At 47.5% G+C, this 12,718-nt stretch overlaps 5 protein-coding genes across 5 annotated transcripts; 1 reads left to right on the top strand and 4 right to left on the bottom strand.

Moving 5' to 3' along the window:
- Positions 1-540: 540 nt before the first annotated feature.
- Positions 541-948, bottom strand: Triagg1_6328 (uncharacterized protein; the record flags this gene model as incomplete). Its single annotated transcript, XM_062900941.1, has 1 exon — positions 541-948. One exon carries the CDS (start codon positions 946-948, stop codon positions 541-543), a length of 408 nt encoding a protein of 135 aa, XP_062754581.1.
- A 744-nt stretch (positions 949-1,692) lies between these two features.
- Positions 1,693-2,595, bottom strand: Triagg1_6327 (uncharacterized protein; the record flags this gene model as incomplete). Its single annotated transcript, XM_062900939.1, has 1 exon — positions 1,693-2,595. One exon carries the CDS (start codon positions 2,593-2,595, stop codon positions 1,693-1,695), a length of 903 nt encoding a protein of 300 aa, XP_062754580.1.
- Positions 2,596-4,906: 2,311 nt separating this feature from the next.
- Triagg1_6326 (uncharacterized protein) lies at positions 4,907-6,578 on the bottom strand (the record flags this gene model as incomplete). Its single annotated transcript, XM_062900938.1, has 2 exons — positions 4,907-6,201; positions 6,287-6,578. The coding sequence occupies 2 exons, from the start codon at positions 6,576-6,578 to the stop codon at positions 4,907-4,909; spliced, it is 1,587 nt and encodes a 528-aa protein (XP_062754579.1).
- Positions 6,579-8,153: 1,575 nt separating this feature from the next.
- Triagg1_6325 (uncharacterized protein) lies at positions 8,154-9,044 on the top strand (the record flags this gene model as incomplete). The annotated part of the gene is made up of 1 exon (XM_062900937.1): positions 8,154-9,044. The coding sequence occupies one exon, from the start codon at positions 8,154-8,156 to the stop codon at positions 9,042-9,044; it is 891 nt and encodes a 296-aa protein (XP_062754578.1).
- A 180-nt stretch (positions 9,045-9,224) lies between these two features.
- Positions 9,225-12,493, bottom strand: Triagg1_6324 (uncharacterized protein; the record flags this gene model as incomplete). The annotated part of the gene is made up of 8 exons (XM_062900936.1): positions 9,225-9,965; positions 10,035-10,416; positions 10,480-10,570; positions 10,638-10,690; positions 10,755-11,332; positions 11,729-11,750; positions 11,805-12,241; positions 12,305-12,493. The coding sequence occupies 8 exons, from the start codon at positions 12,491-12,493 to the stop codon at positions 9,225-9,227; spliced, it is 2,493 nt and encodes an 830-aa protein (XP_062754577.1).
- Positions 12,494-12,718: the final 225 nt, after the last annotated feature.

The following is a 12,718-nucleotide window of genomic DNA, read 5'->3' as shown; positions in this document are numbered from 1 at the left end:
TGGGTTGTTGGAGCTTGGCAGACCTGATTTACCCACGATCCAGAGGGAAATCATTAACATGTGAATAGTGATCATGTCATTGAAAGCCCAGCGGCGGGATTTGCCAAATAACCTCGGATCGCGGGGCATTACCACCCCACCGTGTACAGAACAGGCTAGGTGTACGAAGTTGTTGTCGAAATGTAGTAAAAGCGTCGGGTGTTGAAAGACTGGCTTCTTTCGGATATTTAGATCTGCTGGGAATGCAAGGGACCCGGTGCTTATCTCGGAAAACTAGGCCATGGCGGTGCGTAAATCTGATCTCATGACTCGCATATCTGGTTCATCGAAGCGCACAAACCATCTACTGGCTTTACCGTTACTTCAAAAAGGGGCCGATAGTTTAACGAGGAATTCTGGTCAGCAAATATATACAGACTGTTGGTGATTTCAGTTGCAGATGGTATTTGGTAACAAATTTATACCTCGACTCTCAGCAGTCCTGCACAACACTCTTCTTGACCTGTCTAGCACATCACGAGGCGTATTCTCCTCCAGCAATTACGTAGATTTAGACGCAGCCGAGCCCGCATCTGAATTGAGAATGGCAATCTCCTCCAGCCAAATCACTTTGCCGTCTTCATTCACCTCGCCCATAAGCATCGCCTCCGCATTCGTCTCCGTCCCATCTTTTCCGTGGCCATACGCAGAGTGTCTCTCGGAAAACAGGTTTCCGTCCCGCAAAAGGTAATGTGATTTGATATCGACAGACGTCGTCCTGGCGCGGATGGCTTTGATGTACGGGATGAACTCGTCCCATGTCATCCGCTTCATGTTTACGGTGACGACAGCTTCTTTGACGTAGATGTTGAGGATCATTTCTTCGAGTGAAGCATCGGGACTGTTGAAGGCTGCTTCGAGGGCGGCGGCGAAGGACTCTTTGCTGGAGAGGGGGCTGACAGTGGTCATGGTGGCTCTATTGGCAGACAGCAGGGAGTCAAATTGGAGTATTTTCTATGTTGAGTTGTTGAGTTGTCGCCTTGGGCTGAATTGAGTGGATGCTCTCTTTGTAGTTGCGCTTGGAAGCTACCCCTCCTATTGAATATGCGGATCTCGGCAGTAGTGAATAGCTTGACGTAAAGAGGATATTCCGAAAAGATTTAAGCACAGTTTATGAAAGGTTCAGAAAAGAATTACCTTCCCCGAAGCATGCTTATCGCGATGTGGCCTTATGTGAATCTCATCCACACTCTCCGCTTACGTGCTTACTCAAATAGCACAGTGGATGTTATTCTTAGCTAGCAAATTAAATCAATCCATTATCATTAGTAATGAAGCTTGCGCTGCCTGTAGATGCACACTAAAACATGGATGTGATGTTGATATAGAGTTTGGGATTGAGTTTGGGTTGTCCAAGATTGGTTGAGCCCGTTGGCTCTCAACGGCGCGACTCAATTTCTTCATGACGTGTAAAACATTGAAACAGGATTATATTCTAGTGTAACAACTACTCTCGTCCTGATATCGAGAATGTATTTAACCCGCCATGTTTTGTTAGTAAGACTCAATCTTGACACCTGTATCCCTTGTCCCATATCAACAAACGTCGTCACAGATTCTTGTCTCACTCCCATGTTTTTTTACCAAATCCTAGCACCGTCATCCCATTTTGACCGAGTACGAATGGATTGAGAACTGTACTGCATCACGACCTTACGGCAGCTGCAAGTCTCCCTTGGTCACCAGCTCCGAATAACGAAGAATAAAGTTTCCATATCTCTCGGGGTATGCCTTGTGGACAGCCGCCTCCAACTCCTGCCAAGTCTTGGTCTTTGCATTGAGCTTTGACCACGTGCGAATGTAATCCTGGGTAGCTTTCAAGTGCTCTACCCCAAAGTCGTCTGTGGATTGACGGTGAGATGGCACGACAACCTTGGGATGAAGCTTCGCAATCTGGTCAATGGCGTCTATCCATTTCTGACGGAGCTCAGGCGTTGTGTTTTCAGCGAGGAATTGGTAAATATTTCCGTAAACAACGTCTCCTCCAACAACCAGCTCCAGAGAGGGTACATGAAGAACGGTTGACGAGGCAGTATCACCACCAACCACCTCAACAGCGCGGAACTCGTGGCCGTCTATCGTAAAGTGATCTTGACCTTCTGGGAGGACGTGGACTTTGGGGTTGGGCTTCGGGCTTTCTGCCAGCTCAGGGAACGTAGGAAGCCACAAGCCGTCCCAAAATCTTGGAGCAAGCTGTTCTAGCATGTGCTCATAAGTGCCCTGAGTTGCGCGGATGGAGGCATCTGGAAAGTGCTCCTGGATAGCTTCGGCGGCGAAAAAGTGATCGCCATGGCCGTGAGTGATGTAAATGGTGCTCAGCTTTCGGTGTTCGAGTATTTCGGCAATCCAAGTCGCAACTGGCTCGACTCGAGACCTGACTGAAGGAGCATCAACGAGCACCGCTTCGTTCTGTGTAGTGATCAAGGTGAATGTAGTAGGGTTGAAGACGACGGGATCTGTAAAGTTTTGTCCGGCGAAGACGGCTGGCACGGGAGAGTCCCAGTATGCGTAGGCCTGGATGTGGTGGCCAAGGGCAATGGGGATATGGGGAGACATGGTGACTGAGTCGCACTGTAGCCTATCAGCTGAATTGGCCAACTGAGTAGAAATATTGAATGAATCAACAAAAACCAGCGACTCTGGCAAAGTATTTATGTCTGATGCGACTTGACACTTGTCTAAGCCAAGGGGCGGCAAGTTCCGTACCCGAATCGTTGCCATATCGAGGAGCGTATTAGTGATTATTACGCCATGCCGGTAGTTGCGGAAAAATGGTCCACCATTGCCCAAATTGAGAAACACACCGACCGAGCCTTGTACTCGTATATGAGCTGGGCGTATTGCCCGCTGATCACCGAATGGCTACGATGGAGAGCGGGCTTTTGCGGATATGTTGCGGTACTTTGTTTGGGAGTTGTATGGAATTATTCTATTGTTGGTAAACAACATTTATAATCACCCCGGCTCTACTTGGTTTGACAAAATCCAATGAATGTTGAACTCGTGCTTATAAGAAGAAGACAATTCAATGTTGCTTCTACAACTTGAAAGCCATAGCGGGATCAAATACATGCGGATTTTGTTTCGTCTTGCTCTTCACATTTGCATTTGGGAACACATGTCCCCGCTGGTTTGCCACCAGCCTAATACCTTTGTGCCGGAAAGTCTGTAGAATAGTGTGTATGGCTGAAGATCCAGCAGGTGACGTTCCCCCAGTTTTCCTTGGTTACGAGATGGGTCGCAAACGCAGGTGTCCATGGGTTATTAGTATCCGCTGGCTTGGACGTGCTTTGTAAACACGGTGCATGATGCGTCGCGATGACAAATTTTCTGGAATTATCTTGGTCTTGTGCTGCTTCACGAAGCCACTCAGCTTCCTCGTGTGAATCTGATTATGTTTCTGCGCGGTCCATCCGATGATCTTTTTAAAATCGTTGATTTTTGTTTCAACCATAGTGGCAGCTTCTTCAGGTATAGCTGACCAAAGCGTGCAGCTCAAAATTGTGAGATTGGAATCTGGGTCATCCAACGAGACTTGTTCAAGAGTACAACGGAATCTTGGAGAGACGGCTCTTCTGAGAGGCGCTGCGCCATGCCCATTCCCGAATCATAGTCTAGTTCGTAGAACTCGTGGTTTCCCAATACCAGAAACACTTTTTTATATCGAGAGGCTTGCGTTTCGAGGAACGCTACGTAGTTGCCGTCGTCAATCAGTCTCCCGACGTCGCCAGCCAGTAGAAGAAATGGTGCAGTCACCGGCAAGGTATATGATGTATACTGCTGGCCTATCTCGAGGTGCAGATCGGACAAGTTTTGGATCCGGACCTGTGGCTGACGTATGTGTCTTATCGACGTCTTCATTCGTCGTGACAGTTTCCTAGAGAGAGGTGATGGAAGTTTGTCAAAGGCCAACCTCCTCCGTTTACCACAAAGGCTAACCAGTTGAACAAACGGCCTTTGTCCGACATAAGATCACGTGAGGCGAGCCAGTTGGCAGACCAACGAGATTCTTCGAGACACTTAATACGAGCGAGTAATTGAGTCTGACGGGGTAGTTAAGCTTCCATTGTCACAAGCCGAGACTATTGAACTTTCTCTGAATCACTCCGTTCAGCTACCTGAAGCATGGTTGAAGTTAGCTGCTCTCTTCATCCCTGTCTTCTTCACCAAGCCATGCAACTTGACTCGATTGCCGGCTACATGAAGGTTGCCCCCAAAAAGCAGAAAAGGCTCGAGAAACACCAAAGTGCCTTGGCCAAAGTTGCAGCTCATTATTATGTTGGAGTTGCAGGCCACGTCGTCCATCACATGCGTAGCTCCTAAGCAGGTTCCCTCATTAGCTTTTTATATAAGCAAGAGTAGCAACAAGAGTAAGAATTAATGGAGAGACTTTTTGGAAAAGGTTTCCATGAGGACATGATCGCGTTCGTCAACATGGTCGGACCAGAATAATGCTACATAACCTTCACGAATTTGAGGGATTACGCGGAAGCCATCGACCTCGGTCAGAACCTGGATAACTTTATCTTTTGAAACTAAAGCTAAACAGTTAATGTACTTGCTTTCCTGGACTACTCCTAAAGCACCTGTAGCACAGCCGCCAAAAATGCCGAGGTTTATGTGTTGTTGGTTGTGAAGCAATGGCGGCGTCACTAAGGGATGCTTGGAACATGGTAAAAAAAAAGCTTTGTCTTTTTGCAACTAGGCCAGAGACGGTGCAGTTATCGTAGACGGGAGTTTTGCCGCCACAGAGCGTACCGCGGCGTTGACACTCCCAGCATTGCGGCTGGTTTGCAGCCACGTCTTCTTCATTCGATGTGGCAGCGACTCCATCACTCTCCTCTTACGGAGCGAGAGCCTATTACCGTTAGACGTCCTCCATCTCCATGTCGTTAGAATCCATGTCAAAGCTAGAGTTGATCCCGTGTTCAGGCTGTGTTTTTACTTTTTGGCCGATTTGTTCGTCACTCAATTCTGGAGAGATTACCTCTGCCTTGTCAATCATGACATGGCCTGAATGGCAAACGGGATCACTATGGGTTTTATCCCTCTTGAGAAATTCATCCGCTAACCCTTTCCCGTCGCTGTTTGCTAAAGTGTCTGGCACAGCTACATCATCCAGGTCTTCATTCGTAACATGCGGGGATTTGGGAATGCTCTCATTGTCCAAACCATTGATAGTGCTTCTGTTTCGCCGCTGCAAGTTGTTGGGGCTATATTTATCACTTGCAACGTCACCTGAAATGTTGTCGTAGTCCCTTGGAAGTGACCCGCTGGCCGGTGATTTCGAGTAGCGAGCTATGGGATCCTTCAAACAGCTACTGATTTGCGGCTCGTTTTGATCACATGGTGGGCGCGGTAGAAACAACTCCTGGAAGCTATTGGCCAAGACGTCGACTTCTTTGCCGTCAGGGTTTGTCTCGTGAGCGTCTCGCATATGGTTCATGTAATTCTCACAAGTGGCCGGAACGTCTGACTTGAGAATGTGACTGAGCTGCTCCTTTGAGGAAGAGCTATCTTGTGCATCTCTCATTTCAACGTCAAGGTAGATTTTTGGATTAGTAGCCGAGGATGACTCATAAACCTTTCTGAGCAAAGCTCGACGAACCTCCAGCTGCTCTGACTCAAACTGCGCGAAACTTCTCTTGGTTTTGGGCCTGGGCGCTGTTGGAGAAAGAAGAGCTTCATGGTTGTCGAACGCTACCATCATGGTGTCTGAAACGGGGGATGAGCTCGAAGCGGCCATTTTGAACTTCTCGGGCTGTAGAGTTGTTGGGACCTTGAGATCCCGGTATTGTAACTGGGTAGGTGCGAGTTCATATGGGGATTCCCAATGTAGAAGTTCCTCTGATTTGGAAATCAGTGCTTCAGCGAGTTCCTGTTGAAGAGCGACGCTAGCATTGGGAAACCGTTCGGCGAAATAGCGTTTCAAACGGCTAAGCTGTGGTGGCTCAGCATAATTTTCTTCTTCGTCTGTGATCTGAACGGCTTTCGCGTGAATGCTTTGGGATTCTTGGCTAGCCTTGCGAATCATCTTTGACGATTTGTTGAGACGCCTGACCTCGGCAGCAATATGACCTGAAGACACGCCTAGCTCTTCGGTGAGGACGCTTGCGATGTGTGTTTCTCCGCTCGGTAGCTGCCCACGAAGGACTTTCAAGACTATGTTTGCGTGTCAGTTTCGATTTATGCAATTCCGGACGTCTCGATTTGATATATCCGAAACCCAGACAAGACTTTTACTCACGCTTCTGAATGTGGCAGTTCAATGCCTCTAACAAGTCTATGATCCTATTGTGCACCTCGGGGGCGTATCGAAGCCGGTGGTCCATCGACGCTTGCCCAGGAGCAAAAGCTCTAGTATCAGTAGTCCAAGTGGAAAATATCATAACTTGGACCTCCAACCTATCGTGGATAAGCCAACCGTGGATAGACGATGCATGTAGGAGACATTCGTTGAATGAATCCAGACATCGCTGAGCGGCGGCAGCAGCAGCAGTTCTCTTGTTCTGCTCAGAGGCAACGCCGGTATCCGTCATGGCTGTGAGATGATCAATCATCACTCAATAGAGCGTATCTTCTACAGTTGACTGTTGTTCGTTGAAGAAAGCAGCCTATTGAATTTATACCCGACTTTTCCTCACGTGGATTGTACTACCTAGACTGATCATGTGGCGAGCCTAGCACAAAGAATCTCTTTGTTCGTGTAGCTATTCGTGATTGGCCAAGATGTACTTGTTATCGATTTATCGGCTATGCTTCGCTTAATTCATGAAATTAACCCCCGCCTCGATCTCTCACCGCAGAAGTTCCAAAGGGACGGTGTGATTTATTTGTTATTTGCCATGCCAAACCTTGCGCGGAGAACCCATTGCAAAATCAACAGCTCTGAAACTCCCACCATTTTGTTTGTCATTCCTAATACTATACATAGTGATGACTTTACTTTATATTTTCATTGCATCTATAATTGGCAACATGGACACACCGTTGGCTCCCGAGGACGGGAGTGACATTGACGTACTCCAGAGCGCTTCACAAACATTCCGCCAAATGGCGGAAGTCGCTCAAAAAATGGATATGGATTCGCAGGAAGTGATTTTCTACAATCACCTGGTGTTCCATTGCGTGAGACTCGAAACGTTAATACAGCAGGCACGCCAAGTCTCGCTTCGATTAGACGGAGATGTAATCAACCGCGCTCTGTCCCATCTTAGCTCTTTGATTCTCGGAATCGAGTTCCAACAACTTTCCCATGACACCTCCCTTAAGCTTCGACTTCAAGATCTTAATGTTCACTGGGGTATTGTCGGAAAATCAGACGACAAAGCGCAAGCCGAACTTGTTGCACGATGGGTGCAGCTCAGATTGTCTAAGGACCATCTGGATCGAATGGACCGAGAATTGGAGGAATGCGGAGATATACTGGAGAAACAACAAAGACGACAGAGATATTTTTCGAACAGGTTGGAATTGCAAAAAGGCCGAAAGCCAGAGGGCTGTTGAGGCTTATATATCCTCATTTCAACAAAACAAACAATGTTAAGTCTAATGCCTGCCAAGACGTTGATAGTGGTAAGTAAAGCAATTGTATGTGAAAGCAACAGCTGTAGTAATAATATCGTTACAGACATAATAGGACACTACCTCGCGTATTTGACGGGTTATAGAATCGGATTATTCGTTGGTGTGGGTGGATGTGCCGGTGCAAAGGTATGATATTTAGTTAGCAAATGGAGTGATGTTTATTTAAACGGCGATAATGTGATCTCCAACGTCAGACAGTGAATCCAACATAATCTTATCGTAAAGGCAGTACTGCACTCTAAAAGCGGCAGTTTTAAACAGGGTTATTCATTGGTGACACTGGGCACAGCTGGTCTCATATCCAGCGTTGTGAATAGCGGACATGTAATGCATATAAGTGCACGGCTCATAGGGTACAAGACAACATTAGGTCCAGCTGTGATCTGCTTCGGTGGCCCTAAATAGATGACGGAATCATGGTGCGGGGTTGAAGGTGTGACAAGCATTCATATTCATTATATATGACCACGCTGTTACTTGACGACCGAGATTTTCCCTCCCTAGCAACCTACGAATGATTAACCAAAATGGAATACTCAAAGACTTACTTCATTCTGCCCACAACTATCTACAAACCGGATGACTACATCCAACTTGGCCAGATCATCACCGATCCCCGAAAACCCTTCGAGCGACTTGCCAAGCCTCTGCCCCTCGAAGGCCCCCTCCGACCCCATACATCGCCACTCCTTGAATGGAGTGCTACCAACGTGAAGACGGGAGAGTGCTCAGTTGGCATTTTTAGCCATGTTGTCAACATAATGGCTGCCGAGGCGTCAGGTAGCCAGTCCCAACATGAGGCCCTGAGCTGGGAAGCGGCTCTTCTAGAGACGCGGTTCTTCGAAATAAGCGAGGACCCCACATATGTTGAGCGGACTGCCAAAGTCCCAGCTGTGGAGGAATGGCTCAAACAGCATCGCCGCTTTGGAAAAACGGTCTACATGATTACGGGACTGAAGATTGCTAAAAATCCGGGCAAGGTCGCCTACGACGGAGCTGATACTTCGACCCTCGCTGTCAACCTTAGGGCGACGCTCGACCCTGAAAACGCCCTTGAAGCTGGTGTCGCTGCCGGCAATCTGAGATCGGGAGTGACAGCTTACGAAGCGAGAGCCGAGACAGCCTACATATTTGCGTACCGTTTGCGCAAGCTTAGGGTGACATGGCGCAATCGGTTCAGAATAGGCGATTATAAGGCGGGTGGTAATTTATACGGAGCCAACAATAGAGGAGTTGATATGAGAGTGAGTGAGGAAGAAGAAGATGAAGATTCCATGTTCGAGATCGAGAGCGTCTCGTTTGAGCGGGGTGATTTCGGGGCCTCGTTGCCTAAGAAGGACAAAAGGTTCCGGGCGTTTGACGAGCAGGACAATAGCGCTTGCTTGGCCATTCAGGTAGATGTCAAGAATCTTGTTTAATCGTATACTTGCAAAGTGGCGGATCGAGTGTCATTCAACATATCCTTAGCGATCATAAACACGAATATAGCCGAGGCAAAAACAATGTCTTCTATAGGGTGTTCTCGTTATCAACTCAATACGTCATCTGACCATATTATTGGCCAAACACTTTAATTCCACAAATAACACAGCTTTGACTCAGATTTCAGCTGAATAAAGGATATCGGAAAGCCGTTTCGAGAAGAATTCAATTGGCGTTTGGCCCTCGTTATTTAATCCTGTATACCCTTGTCGTCGGAACCAGAAGTAACTGTCTCTCCCCCTGTCTGGTACAAGAAAGCTATACGGTGCCTGATCCGAACGTGTACTCATCTTGGAAAAAATAGCACGAATAGCTTGAGGTGATTTGAAACTGCCAGTACTATCCTCTCTGAGTTTGATTTCCGACTCGTTCGCGTCGTAGAACTGATAAATGATAGCTACTAGGGCGGCTGCGATCGGTGTGGCAAACGATGTTCCCGACATGATGGCCCGTACATCACATTTGTGTTTCGAGTGATCATGTTCATCCTCAGGGCTATGGCAGAATACGTCGAGGCCGTCAGCCTGCGCTTGCTCTTGTAAGCCTAGAGGCCAGGTTGACATTACCCCGGAGCCTAAGATGAAGTAGCTGTTGTGCGAACTACTGTCGTCGACCGGTGGGCTGAATTTGGCCGCGAATCCGGACGTATCGGCCGCAAAAATCTTGAAGACGCCGTCTTCTTTTGCTGGGTACGGGGTAGATGCGTAATTGCCCGAGTTACCGGCGGCGGCTAGGAGGATGATATTACGCTTCAAGGCCTCGTTGATGGCATCACGAATCTTGTATGATATTTCCTCACTGCCGAAGGACATGGAAATTATATCTGTCTCCCAGATGTGGATGGCGTGTTTAATAGCCTGAGATCACAAACAACTATGAGTATGGATGGGAATTTGTTTAGCTTTAAAGTGCTGGGAATGTCTTACCCGATAAATCTTGTCCCCAACTTGAGCGTCATGCTGAATTGACTCTCTAGTCACACCAATTCTAGCAACGGATAGCTCGATATCAGGCGCTATTTGAAGCAGAATACCTGCAATGAACGTGCCGTGGCCATCTTGGTCGATGGGATCATGCTTTTCACGGACCGGATCTGATTCGGCGAAATCGTAGAAGAGCGGTTCAGAGGCGTTCTCATCCACGCTTACCCAACGTTTTGACATAATGAAAGGGTGAGACCCATCAATGCCAGTGTCAATTACTGTAACCCGAACTCGCTGTTGGTTTTTAGGATCTACCGGATATGGAAGGATTTGTCGGCGAAATGACGTGAAGTTTTTGAACCATTTTGTCCAGTCGGATATTGCTCTGCAGCCGCTCACCATGTCAGACAACAGCCATCACTTCCCCAAAGTCGAAGAGTAATCTTACCCCTTATCTCTGACATGTTCTCTTGCATCAGAGAGCATTGTGATAGGGTTTGTTGTCTTGTCACACTTCCCGTTGAGGGGATTCGCCTTGGCTATTTAGTCGAAACCGTTAGCGTTGTATCAATGAGTGCGATCATGGTGGTACTGAAAGATATGTACATTTATTGGATGATCTTTCCGAGGGCTCATCTCCCCATTTGACACGTTTTCCCCTGCCACAAGTCAGCAAATTCTCAGGACAAAGCTCAATTTGGAATACTGGTAAACCCCACGCACTGAATAGTATCACGACCTTCGCTCCTTCTCTTGTCGGAGAATGCTTCGGAAGATTTGACATCTGTGTTACGTCCCCTGGGAGCTTGGCTGGCCTTGACGTCTTGGAATGGAGGCGTTGAGTTGATTTCTCGGTATTGAAAGTTGCTACCACTATAGGTGGGCCCGCGTTTTGAGGTCTTTCCTGATAATGGTCGACGTGTTGTTTTTCCTTCCAGATTGTTGGGATCCGGCCGTGGCAAACTCTCCAAAAGCTCTTCCTCCAGTGGTCGAATAACCTTTTCGAACAGTAGAGTTCGCGCCTCGTGAACGTCGTTTTGACCTTCAAAGATGTCTGGCGATAGACATGCCCTGATCGCATCACGGCATGGAAGGGACGTGATTTTAAGCTCCTCATCCCGGTAAACTTTCCAAGCGCTACAGTAGAGTTTGTTTGGACTCGTGAGATCCCGGTTATCCGTAAAAAAGGTTTGAAGCCTCTTTCCCAGCTGAATTTCTAGAAGAATAACGCCGAGCTCGAGAATCGATGGGTGACTGTGAAATTGAAGGGAAAGATCAATTGTCTCCTCACTCTGTCGGAGCTGAGTTGCCCTAAGTAGCGGCTGTAAGGAATTCCCTATCCGTGAACTCAAGAAAAAAATATTATCCCTCTTCCATTGCCACCTTATAGAAGGCGACGTATAAAGATGAAGAAAACCGTATGCGAGAGCAACAAGAAGTTCCAACCTGTAAACTTCAGTCCATGGCTTACCTTCGCATGACAGTAGTTTCTTGAGATCAATTTGCCCTTGCTTAGATTTAGATTCAAATATGCAGATATCGGGACAGAAACCAGATGGATGTAGCCCATCATCACGGAGGTCAATGTGCAACTGCAGGGAATCTGGTTCGGTATGTTGATTCAGAAAATCGCAAACACATAAATCAGATGCGCAGATATCAGGCCTCCTATATCTTCCACCTCGTGTTGAACCCACAGTTGTGGATTTGACCACTCGTCTATATCGTGACATTAGAAAGGATGAACCATTCAGAATCTCCCTGCAAACTTACTGGTCCATTGATGGCTCATGCATCAGTAACTCATACCACTGCATAAACGCTTCATCTCGAGAGGCCAAGATACACAGGCACCCAAGTTCGGGCATCAAAGTCTCATTCTGACATGACCCGAGCAACCACATAAGCTCGCGCTCGGACTTAACATGGCACCTGCAAAGGACCGCACCAAGGGCTCGACTAATGAAGTCGTGTGTTTCTTTGCCTGGCTCTTGCGGTGCCTTGGCATAATCGAGCCTATCAATCATGTCTAGGTTGCCTCCGTATGGATGCAGCTCATCAGTGAGTCGCTCCAGGTTACCTCGCAATTTGTTCCAGGAGGCTGAGTCTTCCAAAGTCCAAGCGTCGAAAAAGTCTCTCGTATTTGATTTCCAATCATCTGATGTGGAGGCAATCTTTTGTACTGCATAGAGTCGAGGGTACTTGGACACCTAAAATATCTGTTAGCGATACTTGATGGCATTCGTCAGCTACCCTTTTCTCGAGGCACATACGTCGACCTTGGAGATTCTGATCACCTGCCTACTGAAAATCTCTTCGAGGCAATCAGCTAGTTGGTATATATGAGACTCAAATGATTCGGCATCGCCATCATTCTGTATCCTTTTAAGAGAGGTAACCAGGATATCAGCTGAAGCTCGGATGTTGCTCAAGTGGTCGCATCTTATGTCCTCCCTGTTCATCTCGGCTATCAGACTTTTGCCCAGCTTACGAACAAGCGGAAGGACGGATATTATTAATTTCAAAATGTCGCGAGTCTCTGCGCCACTCAAAGTGGCTGTACTAAAAATATTTCCCATCAGAGCGATAGGCCAAGCTGCGGAGGCTAACGGGTGATCCTCAGAGAACTTGATCCCCCTTTTACGATGCGGGGAAAGGTAGCCGCGGATCTCTACCTGGGTATATTA

The sequence above is a fragment of the Trichoderma aggressivum genome (genome assembly GCF_033847375.1).
Source record: "Trichoderma aggressivum f. europaeum strain CBS 100526 chromosome Unknown scaffold_025, whole genome shotgun sequence".
In the NCBI taxonomy this organism is placed as follows: domain Eukaryota; kingdom Fungi; phylum Ascomycota; class Sordariomycetes; order Hypocreales; family Hypocreaceae; genus Trichoderma; species Trichoderma aggressivum.
This window is presented reverse-complemented; position numbering and strand designations above follow the sequence as displayed.